The sequence below is a fragment of the Nicotiana tomentosiformis genome, chromosome 3, assembly GCF_000390325.3.
Source record: "Nicotiana tomentosiformis chromosome 3, ASM39032v3, whole genome shotgun sequence".
In the NCBI taxonomy this organism is placed as follows: Eukaryota; Viridiplantae; Streptophyta; class Magnoliopsida; order Solanales; family Solanaceae; genus Nicotiana; species Nicotiana tomentosiformis.
In genome coordinates, this window is record NC_090814.1 from 60,671,423 (window position 1) to 60,685,572 (window position 14,150).

The 14,150-nt window shown below is 39.0% G+C and overlaps 1 protein-coding gene across 1 annotated transcript; it reads left to right on the top strand.

The window, feature by feature from the left end:
• Window positions 1-219: 219 nt before the first annotated feature.
• On the top strand, window positions 220-726 carry LOC138907879 (uncharacterized). Its single transcript, XM_070198500.1, has one exon. The coding sequence runs from the start codon at window positions 220-222 to the stop codon at window positions 724-726; it is 507 nt and encodes a 168-aa protein (XP_070054601.1).
• Window positions 727-14,150: the final 13,424 nt, after the last annotated feature.

Genomic DNA, 14,150 nt, shown 5'->3' on the forward strand with positions numbered 1-14,150 from the left:
TTGGTCGAGTTTACTTACAACAACAGTTATCAGTCCAGAATTGAGATGGCTCCATTCGAGGCTTTATATGGTCGGCGATATGGCGATATTGTTCACACATTAGATGGTTTGAGCCTGGCGAGGCTAGGTTATATGGTACTGATTTAGTGAAGGATGACTTGGAGAAGGTAAAGTTGATTCAGGAGCGACTTCACATGGCATAGTCCAGATAGAAGAATTATGCAGGCGCGTGATTTATCATTCCTGGTAGGCGAGAAAGTTCTCTTGAAAGTCTCGCCGATGAAGGGAATCATGAGGTTCGGGAAGAAGAGCAAGTTGAGCCTAAGGTTTATTGTCCCATGTGAGGTATTGAGACGAGTTGGGGAGGTTTCTTATGAGCTTTATTTGCCTCCTAGTCTATCGGGGGTTCATTCGGTCTTCCATGTGTCTATGCTACGGAGGTATCATGCTGACAGGTCGCACATGCTAGATTATAGCACGGTTCAGCTAGATGAGAGTTTGGGTTATGAAGAGGAGCCAGTTGCCATTGTTGATAAGCATGTTCACCAGTTAAGGTCCAAGAAGATTGCTATGGAAAAGTTCAAGTTGAGGGGTCAACCAGTCAAGGAAGCAACTTGGGATGCCGAGGAGGACATGAGGAGCATATATCCTTACCTTTTCAGCACTCCAGATATGATTCTAGACCCGTTCGTGGACGAACATTTGTTTAAGAGGTGGAGAATGTAACGACCCGACCAGTCATTTTACTTTCTAAATCTCTGTTTCCCTAATTAAGATTCCCCGCATATGCTTTTACTATTTTATGACCTGCGGGGATGGTTGGTTTAGGTTTGGAAAGGTTTGGGTTGAAATCAGAACACTTAGTTCCATATAGTGGCCTATAAAAGTTAAGTTTGACTTGAGTCAATATTTTGAGTAAACGACCTCAAAATCGGGATTTGACGGTATTAATAGGTTTGTATGATGATTTTGGACTTTGGCGTGTGTTCAGATCGGGTTTCGGATGACCTAGGAGCATTTCAGCGCTTAATATTGAAAGTTGGCGCATTGAAGGTCTTTCAAGTTCTTTAAGTTTGGTTTGGAGTAAACTTTGGTGTTATCGAGGTCTGTTTGGGATTCTGAGCCTTGAAATAGTTTCGTATGGTGATTTATGACTTGCACATAAAATTTGGCGTCATTCCAAGTTGATTTGATAGGAATCGGACGCGCAGAAGTGTTTTTAGAAGTTTCTGAGTTTCATGTTGAATTCATGCATTTTGGGCGTTCGATTCATGGGTTTGATGTTATTTTGGTGTTACGATCACGCGAGCAAGTCCGTATTATGTTGTGGGGTGCGTTAGTGTAATTGGGTGGGGTTCCCGGGGGCTCCGAGTGCGAATCGGATTGGAATCGAACTTGGTTTTAGGCATAGAGGACTGCTGGTGGCTTCAGATCTGGTGCAATCGCACCTACGTGGAAGGGTCATAGGTGCGAGCTCGCAGAAGTGGCCTTGTGGTCACAAACACGGACTTGAGGCTGCAGCTTCGAGCTTTTTTCCGCATCTGTGCGCCGGCAGAAGCAATCGAGGCTGCATAGGTGTGGACTTGGGTTGGCTGGCTCTGGATTGTAGAAGCAGAAGGAATCCACAAAAGCGAATGCGTAGAAGTGAAAGAAGTCCACAGAAGTAGACCCACAGAAGCGGCTCCTCGTCCACATAAGTGAGGAAGCTGGAGGCAGTGGGGGATCGTAGGTGTGACCTTTTGACTGCACTTGCGGTTCCGCAGATGCGATCAAGTAGTTACAGTTGCGGAAGTCGTTAGGCAGTGATGGCTTTTAATCCGAGACTTAGGCCATTTTTTCACACATTTTCATTTGGTCTTGGGAGATTTTGAGAGCACTTTAGAGAGGGATTATCATCTACAATACAAGGTAAGTAAACTCCACCCACTTTCAAGTTAAATACGCGGATTATAAGTAGATTGAACATGGAAAATTTATGAAACTTGGGAGATTTGTGAAGAACCTAGGGTTTTGGTAAATTTGGGATTTGATCACGAATTTGGTGGTGTAAATGGGAGCACATTATATATTTGAGTTCGGGAGTTCATGGTAACAATTATATTCAAAAATTTCCGAAAGTCAGGCACATGGGCCCGGGGGTGAATTTCATTAATCTTCCAAATTGAGTTGGGTAACTACTATACGAGTTAAAATATGACCTTTTGAGCATATATTTACTAGTTTATATGACTTTTGATTAGCTTTGGAGTCCTCGACGTCGTTTGAAGGGTTCTAGTGAGGTTGGAATGCCGAATTGAGGACTTGGGATCGAGATAAGTCTCTTGCTAACCTTGTAAGAGGAAACTTATCCCCTTAGGCGTATTATTGTTATATGCTACTTGTGTGGGGAGCTACGTACGCACGAGGTGATGAGAGTCCATATGTATCTATATTGCATGATATGTCGGGGTAGACTTAGATTCACCTCATGTTTTTAATTGTACTATTTTTTCCTATCATGAGTATCAATTGTCTTGATTAGAGCTGAGACTGGGGATTTAAATTGTAATTATCGAACTAGCTTCTTATTTAAGAAAACTGAGGCATACTTAATAAACTAGGAGAATCCATGTCTTCTCGTAGTAAGTACTTCCGCGAGCGAGATAAATTTCTCTACTCTTATGGGATCGGGTCATTCGCTTCGGCAGTATGATAACACCACTCTTATGGGATCGGGCCGTTCGCCTCACCAGTATGATGGTAACACTATTCTTATGGGATCGGGCCGTTCGCCTCATCAGTACTGAGTACCATTATTCTTATGGGATCAGGTCGTTCGCCTCGTGCTTAATAATCGAAACGGGTTCCGGTTTGGGTATAATTGAGTTAACGCCTTCACGACCAGCTATGAGATGTTAGTAATGTGATACAGACTCCTGATTTTTTTTATTATAGTTGCTCTTGTTTGTTTCATTTATACTTATTGTATACTCACCATGTCTAGTTTATGCACTTATATTATTATTATTTGACCTCTAGTAAATGTCAAGTCTACCCCTCGTCACTACTTCTTCGAGGTTAGACTAGATACTTACTGGGTACGCATTGTTTTCCGTACTCACGCTACACTTCTGCACTGATGTGCAGGTACTGAGACAGGTACTACCAGTGGTCACGCGGGCGCGTAAACGATCATTTTGGAGACTTAGTGGTGCGCTGCTTGCCTTGCTACGATCTGTAGAACCGGAGTCTCCCTCTACCTTATTTACTATTATGTCTATTACTTTTACACAATAGTTGTAGTAGTTTTGTATATCCCCTAGATTGCTCATGTACTTGTGACGCCAGGTTTTGGGGGACCTTTAGCATTTATATATTGTTGTATTTATCATTTCTTTCACAATTATGGATGTTCTTATTATGATGGTACTTTGTTTCAAAGAGATGTTACGGTTGCATGAAATCTAGTTTGAAATTGTTCTTTAAAAAGGAAAACTTTCATTTTAAAATGTTAAAAAAAGGGTCGGTAAATAGTAGTTTCACTTGTGGGCTTGCCTAACGGCAGCGTTAGGTGCAGTCGTGACCTATTACGGAATTGGGCTTTTGGCTAGTTTCGAACTGGTCGATTTGAGCAGGATGACACTTCTAGTGTATCAATTTGGCTTGTTTGAGGTAAGTGTCTTGCTAGCTTTGTTGAGGTAATTTTTTCTACTGAATGATTTTATTTTCTACATGCGGGGGTGATGCATATACAAGGTGAGGAGCGTATATGCATGTGCCATGGTTTTCCATGCTCGGGAGGGGGGAAAATATATGCCTTCTTTGTGCTTTGATGAACCTGGTGATTCTTTTACTTATGATTTATTTAATTGTATGATTAATAGACTCAATTAGGACATATGACATCTTGAAAAGGATTTAATGTATTTTTTTCAGACAGTTTGTATACTTAATTAACCGTAGTATCATGAATACCCATTCATACCTAATATTGTCTGGCTACTTGAGTTTCTTATCAGTAATATGTGTGAGGATTGGGGCCTTAGGGCTATGTTTGGCACGAGGGTTATTTCCGTTCAGTTGATATAATGTTGGCACGATGAGTATTTCCGTGCAGTTTGAAATGGGATTGGTTTGTTGGTTATTCCCGTGCGAAATAAAAGGAAGCTGGATTTTTGTGATGATTACTCACTCGTTAAGTACTTATATGCCCTTTTTCTTTGGTTTCTATTAATGTTTGCTATTTTTTATGATACTTTCCATTTGAACTCCTTACGTAGTCACCTCTGACATTTCCCTTTGCCCTGTTACAGTTATAGCTATGTATTTACCTTGGCTTTTACTTTTACACCTACATTTTTACTTGATTTACCTTTGCTACATGTCCTCTTCGAATTAATGCCCTTACTTGTTATTAGAACACACATGTTACATGCCTCTAATTGTCACGTGATTTACTTGTTAGATGCCTTAACCTGCTACATGTCTTCACTCACTACACGCCTTTACTTACTACATGTCTTCACTTACCATACGCTTTTACCTACCATATGCTTATACTTGTTAAATGTCTTCACCTGCTACATGATTCTATGTGCTACGTGATTTTATTTATATTTAATGACTTTATTTGATCCTTGTTCTTATTTGAAAAACATACTTACTCGTTTCATGCTCTACATCCCTTTGCTTAACCGGACTGGGTGACTTTTAGTTTGGTTGTCCGTTTATGCTTTGTGGAAGCCTTGCTTTTATATGTGGGAGACAAGATTTGTAGTACTGTGCTGCTCATCTTATTTTGTTGAGTTTGTACTCGTAGTTAATTTCCACGTGTTAGTTTTTCTTGATATTACGCAGTAAACTTCTTGTGCTCGGTTGTTATAGAATTGTTACATATGAAACTATATATATGTATATCTGTGGATCGGATTATGTGTTGTAACATAGAACATATTATATATGTAGGATCGGGTTGCACACCACAACGATACTAATATGATATATGGGATCGGGTTACACGCCGCAACGATATGGATATGATATATATTGTGGATCGGGTTGCACGCCGCAACAGAGAAGATAGTGTGTATATATATATAATTGTGTATCGGGTTGCACGCCGTAACAGAGAAGATATTTTCTTTATATATATTTGTGGATCGGGTTGTACGCTGCAACGGAGAAGAGGAATTATGGTTATTCTTGCCTTTTGTTTTCTATTATCATTTTGTGTTGTGAGATTGAGACATGATGATATTCTGGAGCTATCTGTTATTTGTTTTCTCATTTTATTTACTACATGGTTATTTGTATTTCTTCAGTAAAAATTATGTTAACTATTATTTGTCTTACCTAACGGGTTGGGTTAGGTGCCATCAAAACTAAGCGAATTTTGGATAGTGAAAAATTGGTATCAGAGCATTAGGTTCATAAGTTTTATAAGTCATGGGCAAGTGTCTAGTAGTATCTTGCAGATCGGTAGGATGATGTCCATACATATCTTCGAGAGGCTACAGGGCATTTAGAATACTTCTCATCTTTCTTTCCTTGTCGTGAAATCTTGTTTCAACTTAAACCCTATAATTTTGATTCTTCCTATTCGTCTGAATGTGATGTTGAGCACCAAATATCATTGTGCAGCAACGACTTGTGATATTGCGGATGAGCTGTGAAGGTCTATGGATGCTTGATTATCATCGTGATGTGTTGTCAAGTTTTGGAGGCAGATGCATTGATAGAACTTTCAGTTGATCATTTATGGGATAAAGAAGATTCTTGTATCTGGTTGATGAGTATGGGCTCAGGAGGATTAATTGGGTTCCTAGTTATTGTGACCATGGTAGGTCCATGGGAAGATGTTGATTTGAGTCTAGCCGATAGGATTTAAGGATTGTGTGATTCGTATGAGACTTCTATTCAGTGGAATGCATATACTAACACTTCGGAGGGCTTGAGGAAGTTGACTTGATGGTTGCCAGGGTGATTGTGTACCTGACAGAGTCTTTGGAGTGTTTTTGTGACTAGATTCACATGGGTTTTTGAGGTATTCAACTGATTAAAGGTGTGACATCAGGGCAGCTACAAAAGAAAGGTGCTATGGGTTACAGACGATATGTTATATGGCTTTGAGCCTAGTGAAGGAGTGTGCTATCGATAATCTGATTGCATAGTCATGCATTATGTTAATTCTTGGGCTAAGGTGTGCTCGCCGATTGGCTACGATTTGAGAAGGAATTCATCGAGGATGATTTAAAGCAAGGTGAATGACTATCGAAAAGGTCCTGGTGAGCTCAAGACTCATATCTGGTATTTAATGATTTATTTTTGCATTTGTGTATGGTTGGGACTTGAGATCTATACTAGATAGTGTCTAGACTTCCAGTAAGTCTACATCATTATTTACTTTACATGGCTGTATTAGAGAGATGCAAGAAACGGCTTCAGATTCGCAGAAGGTTCATTCAGAGCGAGCATTTCGGATTGAGTTGCTTTCGATTTTGGCAGTCTACACGACTCAATTGAGTTAGAGAAAATCAGTTCTGATGACTTGATTATATGTTAGTGGATTTCGAAGAATACCCAATAGGTTTGGCCACAGCTCAGGGTTTGTGTCTTATATAGGTATAGGGGGTGTGGTGTGTGGTTATGTCCTCCTGGATTGAGTTAAATGGAAGGTTCTTGGCTGATGAGGTATTCGACTTGCTTGTGGTTCATTGTTGATCATGAGATTGTTGTATTATCACGAGTTAGCATGATTGTGGCGGTGTGCCGTATAGGATTGAAAGTTGCGAGTATAAGGTTGCAGTTTACTTTCAAAGGGAAGGATATGAGTTCTTGATTGCATAGACGATTTCGAATTTTTAAGAGAATGTCGGCACTATTTGATATCGCCTGAGAAGAGTGTGCATTTCAGAAGGCGCATTGTGTTTTGACTTGCGGATGCTTGACTAGTATTATGGTGATCATCTGGTTTTGGGCTGCTGAGGTTTGGGTTTTGGTGCATGACACAGAAGATCTATGTGGGCATTTTCTATAAGATGATGGAGTATGAGTAATGTAACAGCCATTTGAGTAATGGAGTTGAGATCGAATACGGAGATTCCGGTATCCATGAGGTCTAGAGATAGGATGTTCTCATAGGCATGCTATTTCTTGGTTACAGACCGTGAAGATACGTAAGATTTGGTTAGCTGATGGTATGTGTCATGGATAGGTTGCTATGAACTTTTATAAGGTATTATATGCCTATTTGGGAATGATCAAGATTGGTTTGGGGGAAACTTGTTGGCCTAATAAGAATGTGTGATATATATTAGGTCGCATTTGCTTACTCTTACACAACTATTACCGTAGGTATATCATCGGTCAGAATGGATGTTATTTGTGCTCTGGTCTATGTTATGTGTTTCTCCATTACACTGTGATGGGTTGTAAGGCTACATGATTATTCGCACGCATGTTGTAATCTCATTTAGGCATTATGACGGTATGGCCGAGATAGCTCTCGTGGTGTTGATTTGCTTATTACACCTTAATTATGCTTGTTTTTCTCCGTATTGTATTGTTCCTATTTATCTTAGCATAGTTATATTTGTGCACTCTATCGTGCTTAATGTTGATGCACATGTAATTAGTGAGCCATAGGATTATGGCTTAATAGATATCCCTATGTGGATTGATATATTTAGAATTGGGTTGCGCGCCGCAACAGAGTTATGTGGGATACCCTTCCTTGTGTTATTTCATGTTTTATTTTTTCCTTTGTGGGATGAGTTCATGAAATTATGTTTTTGTTGTTATATCAGTTGTACTTGTTGGATAGTACTCATACCTTGATTTCTTTCCATTTTTGGATATATCTGAGTTATTGCTTGTTGGGTGTACGGACCACGTTGTGTGAGGTTCCATGTGTCTTTTGGTGTGACTTGTCGGTTGGGCTGCTTATATTGGGTGAAACAAGGTTTCTGGATATGAGATTTGCACTGTCGCATTGGGATAAGAAATATTTGGAAGAATGATACCATATTTCTACTCATAATTTGGCAATGGTCTATGTTGGACAAGAGAACTTCTTGACTTGTTGATTTCATGGGTGATTACGAGTTTTCGCATGTTTCTTTTACCATTAGAAGCATTGCGAAGGTCCAAAACAAGGTTTTATTCGATATGAAGTATAATGCAAGTACCAGGACTGTTATTAGGCATCTATGGTGGTCAGAAGTTATTGCTACAGGCATCTAAGTTACGTGGAATATCATATGATTATACCTTGGGTGATGATTATGGCTTGATTCAGCTTGTTCAATCTTATATAGTGTATTGATGCGAGATTCAGGCCTTATGATATGTTTCAGATGTTGAGGATTGGGTTCCAAGGTTTATGGGCTAAGGATGAAGTAAGATCTTTAGTTAAGTTGTGTTGTTAGGCTTAAATGTATTGGAGTGACATGGGATCACCCATATGTATGTGTATGGAGAGGCTATGCGGTGATATGATTGCTATGGTACGACTCTTGGCACGTTCGAGGATGAATGTATGTTTAAGTAGGGAGAATATAATGATTCAACTTGTCATTTTGAGCATTTGCATCCAGTTCGGTAATTTGAGGCCATTGATAGCTTCATACGGTGTATTATGACTTGCATGTATCATCGATTTTGGTTTTCGGGTGATTCAGAGTTGATTTGGAAGAATGATTCTCAACTAAGAAGCTTTAAGTTAAACGAGTTGACCAAGTTTGACTTTTGTATGTTTGAACTCAGATCGTAGTTTTGATGGTTCCATTAGGTCCGGATGGAGATTTTGAACTTGTGTGTATGGTCGGAATTTCGTTTGGATGTTTCTATAAGGTTTTGGCACTAATTGGCGAAAGTTGCCAATTTGAAGGTTTGAAAGGTTCATAAGTTTGACCGGGAGTTGAATTTGATGATATTGGGTTCCGACTATTGTTCCTAGAGTTGGAATAGATTTGTTATTCCATTTTTAACTTGTGCGCAAAATTTGAGGTCATTCCGAGTTGATTTGATATGGTTTGAGACGAGTTTTGGAAGTTGAAAGTTCAAAAGTTCATTAAGTTTAATTTGAGGTGCGATTCATGGTTTTGATATTGTTATGTATAATTGGACGCCTCAAGTAGGTTCGTGTTATATTTTGGAACTTGTTGGCATGTTCGTACGGGGTCCCGAGGGGCTCGAGTGAGTTTCAGACCATTTTGGCAATGTTGGTTTTTGCTGGCTTTCTGGTGTTTCAATTGTGCTTCACGATCGGGGGAGAGGAGACGCGATCGCGATGTGTATTTGGTCAGTAAATCTGGTTTTTCATCGCGTTTGCGTATAAGGAATTTGGCTAGAGAGTTTTGAGCATCGGGTTCGAGGTATGGATTGCGCGTTCGCGTAGAAGAATGTGGCAGGCATGAGTGTAGAATCACGTTCGCGTTTGTGAGGTCGCGTTCGCGATGGCAGGTGACCTGATGGACTTCACGTTCGCAGGGATAAGATCGCATTCGCGTAGAAATTTTTGGAGGCTGGGAAGATTTTGCTTCGCTTCGTGATCGCGTAGGATACCATTGGGCAGTGCATATAAGTACTCTATTTCGGACCTTGAGCTTATTTTTATCACATTTTGAGTTATGGAACTCAGATTTAGATGATTTTGGAAGAAGTTTTCATCGCATGAATTGCGGTAAGTATTTTTTACTCGGTTTTGATTATTTTACATGATTCCATCTTCGATTTTGGCCTTTAATTTGATGAATCTAAAAGAGAAATTTGGGGTTTATGTCTAAACGTTTCTGAATATTTGAGATTTGAACATCGATTCGGAGTCGGATTTGAATGAAATTGGTATGGTTGGACTCGTATTCGAATGTGTTATCGGAATTTGTGAGGTTTTGTCGGATTTGGGGTGCACGACTAGGTTGACTTTGAGTATTTGATTAAAGAATCGACCTTTATCATTTGGGTTTGCTTCATGTATTATTTGATGATTTTGAGTTACTTTTGGCTAGTTTCGAGCCGTTTGGAGGTCAATTTGAGCGTGATGGCGCTTCTAGTATATTAATTTGGCTTGTTTGAGGTAAGTGTCTTGCCTAACTTTGTTGGAAAAAAAATTCTACTAAATGATATTGTTTTCTACATGCGGGGGTGATGCATGTACGAGGTGATGAGCGTATATGCATGTGCCAGGGTTTTCCATGCTCGAAAGGGGAAAACATATATATGCCCTTTTTGTGCTTTGATGAACCTGGTGATTCTTTTAATTATACTTTATTTAATTCTATGATTAATAAACTCAATTAACTATGTTAAAAACCATGTTAGGACATATGACATCTAAAAGAGGATTTAATGTGTTATTTTTGGACCATTTATATACTTAATTGATTGTAGCATCATGAACACCCATTTATACCTGATACTGTCTTCCTACCCAAGTTTCTTTATCCGTAATATGTGTGAAGATTGGGGCCTTAGGGTTATGTTTGGCATGAGGGATATTTCTTTGTGGTTGATATGGTGTTGGCACGATGAGTATTTCTGTGCGGTTTGAAATGAGATTGGTTTGTTGGTTATTACCGTGCGAAAGAAAAGGAAGCTGGATTTCTGTTATGATTACTCATTCGCTAAGTACTTACATGCTCCTTTTTTGTTTCTATTAATGTTTGTTTTTTTGTATGATACTTTCCATTTGAGCTCCTTACATAGTTACCTCTATGATTTCCATTTGCCCTATTACAGCTATAGCTATGTCTTTACCTTGTCTTTTACTGTTACACCTATGTTTTAACTTGATTTACTTTTGCTATATGTCCTTTTTGAATTCATGCCCTTACTTGTTATTGGCCCATACATGTTGCATGCCTCTAATTATCCCATGATTTAGTTGTTAGATGCCTTAACCTGCTTTATTTCTTCACTCACCACATGCCTTTACTTACTACATGTCTTTACATACCATATGTTTTTGCCTACCATATGCTTCTACTTGTTAATTTGTAATGATCTGACCGGTCGTTTTGAGAATTAGCATCCCATTTGGTGACTTAAGGTCTCGAGAAGCTTCATATTATGTGTTATGACTTGCGTGTGTGGTCAAGTTCAGTTTTCGGATGATTCAGGATCAATTTGGAAGAAGGACTCTTGTTTTAGAAGCTTAATCGGTAAGAGTTGACCGGAGTTTGACTTTTGTGAAGACGATTCCAAAGCGTTTTGATGATTCCAATAGATTCGTATGGTGATTTTAAACTTAGGCGTGCATCCAGATTTGGATTTGGTGGTCTGTAGGATAATTTGAAGCATTTTGGCAAATATTGGAAAGTTGAAGTTTTGGAAGGTTGAGAGGTTTGACCAAAGTTGACTTGGTTGATATCGGGCCCGGATTACGATTTCGAGAGTTGTATTAGCACTGTTATTTCATTTGGGACTTGCATGCAAAATTCGACGTCATTCCGGGTTGATTTGATATGGTTCGACGCGAGTTTTAGAAGTTGGAAGATTTGAAATTTCATAAGTTTGATTCGTGGTGCGATTCATAGTTTCGACATTCTTTGATGAGATTTGAGGCCTCGAGTAGTTCCGTGTTATGTTATAGGACTTTTTGGTATATTCGGATGGGGTCCTGAAGGCCTCGGGTGTGTTTCGGATGGGCTACGAGCCATTTCTTCAGGCTTTTGAGTTGCTGGTTTCTGATGTTGTTGTTGCTCTTGATGATCACGAAGATGAAGCTGCGATCGCGAAGTGATTCTTGGATACTCAGCATTTTTGCTAATCGCAGATGCGACAGTGGGTATGTGTTCGCGAAGGTTCAGCTGGTTGTTGTTCGTGTTCACGTAAGGTGGTCTGCGTTCGCATAAGGGAATTGTAGACTGGTGGAATGTTACTCATCGCGTTTGCGCGATTTGGTATGCGTTCGCGAAGGTTGGCCAATATGTTCATCGCGTTCGCAAAGTGTTTTCCGTGAACGCGTAGCTTTCTTCCTTGAGTAGTGATTTTTGTGTTCCGCGATCGCGAGGTGTGTTCCACGATCGCGATGTGTGTTCCGCGATCACGTAAGAGGAATTCCTGGGCAGCAGAACATATATTTTGAGGGTTTGAGGATTTTATCATTTTTGGAGTTGTAGATCTAGGGTTTGGGAGATTTTTCATGAGTGTTTCAAGCAATTCATTGGGGTAAGTGTTCTTTACACGAATCTTATTATATTTCATGAATCCATTGTTATTTTCATCTTTAATTAGTGAATTAAGTTGGAAATTTGGGAAAGAATTGTAAAAATCTTTTAAAATGTAAAACGAGGATTTGAAGGGCGATTCGATATCGGAATTTGGGCCGTATACGCGAGGTGACGAGTACGTACTTGAGCTTAATTGTGGAAATTTGACTTTTTAGGGCTCTTAGGTCCTTATGTTTATTAGATATGAAGTTGTTTTGTCATATTAAATTCTTCATATACTAAATTCACCATTATTCACCATTACGTATCTTATTTGGAATTAATTGATTCATGTTCTACCCTTATTGCCAATTAAACTCTTATGTGCCTTAACTGAAGTTGTTGCCTCTTTTATTGTCATAATATCTTTTCCGTAATTACTTAACCTTAATTGAAGTTATTATTATCTCTTCCGTAATTGCTTAACCCTAATTAAAGTTATTATTATCTCTTCCATAATTGATTAACCTTAATTGAAGTTATTAGTATCTCTTTCATAATTGCTTAACCTTAATTGAAGTTACTATTATCTCTTCCGTAATTGCTTAGCCTTAATTAAAGTTTGTTATCCCTTTCATTGTTGACGTAGTCTCATTTGGGGTTATTGATTCATGTTATCTCTCTTATCGTCGAATTGTACTTTTATGGAATCATTGCTACACATTATCTCTCCCTTGTTGAGCTATTCTTGGTGAGACCATTATTCCCTATTGTGTCTTTCTTTGTGAGCTCGTTCTTTCGTTTCTTTGTGTTCTAAAGTTCTTGTGTAGATTTACTTGTCGTATTATCGTGTTATTATTGTTGTTGTTGTTGTACTCAGTGTTTTTTAGCCGAGGGATATGCGTGGTTGAGGTATTGAAATTATTTTGAGGAAATGTTGTGGCATATGGGCACATGTTGTGAAAGTTATTTTATTGTGTTGTTATGTTTTGGCACAAGTGGTATTGTTGTAAGGATTGTGGGGTTTTCGCACATGAATTATATGTGCTGTTGTTATTATTGATATTTGCACATATGGCATGACAAGGCAGGCTATGTATGTGGGTTTGCGCATGTGGCGAGACAAGGTGGGAATATTATTGTGCGTGTGTAGCGAGACAAGGCAGGCATTTACTATATTATTGCGCACGTGGCAAGACAAGGTGGGCTATGTCGGGGAATGATTTGTGATGACTTGCGATGGCCTGGGGCATTATTATTTTTTATTTTATGTGCAGTGGCATGCCTACCTTATGTGAGTTATACCTTGTACAGTTTGTGGTGGTCGTTTCTTATGTGCCATTCATTGTCTCTACTCTTACTTGTTAACCTGAATTGTCATAGAACACTGGCACAAGAATACACATAATTAATCACCCATGTCGGTTTAAGAAGATGAATCCTGATGTTATTGACCAATTACATGTACTCTCGTCTACTTGCCTTCTGTGGGAGAGTTGTTCTATTGGCACGTGAGTGGTCCGTGTGGTCATGAATTATTGTTATTGTTAGCGCGTGAGATGTTCGTGCAAATATTAGGTATTGTCATTCTCTTGGAACGTGATTCGTCCGTGCGTTATGAATTGTAATGTGGGCACAAGATACTAAGTGAATAGGGTTCATGAATTGGGACTCGCAATTTGTGATTATGAGGTTTGGTATCTCGTGGAAATTCTTGAATAAATCTGGTGTGAAAGCGGTTGTTCTTATTGATTTGTTACAGGTTTTCCTTTATTTAGTATCACCGGACTTAGACTGTGTTCAGCTTATTCTACAACATTATTACTTGTTTGCTTCCTGTTAAAAATTTTTATTACTAGAGTATCATTGCAAGTATTGTTTTGTCTTCCTTACCATGCTTAGCTTTATATTAACATTGTTTCTCTGTTAGTTCACCTTAATACTTGTTCAGGTTGTTTAGTCCGGTAGGTGCTTGACTGTACCTCGTCACTACTCCAACGAGGTTAGTCTTAATACTTACTG

Excerpts from the sequence above, each read along its gene's own strand:
- LOC138907879 (XM_070198500.1), top strand. The coding sequence starts at position 220 with ATGCAGGCGCGTGATTTATCATTCCTGGTAGGCGAGAAAGTTCTCTTG.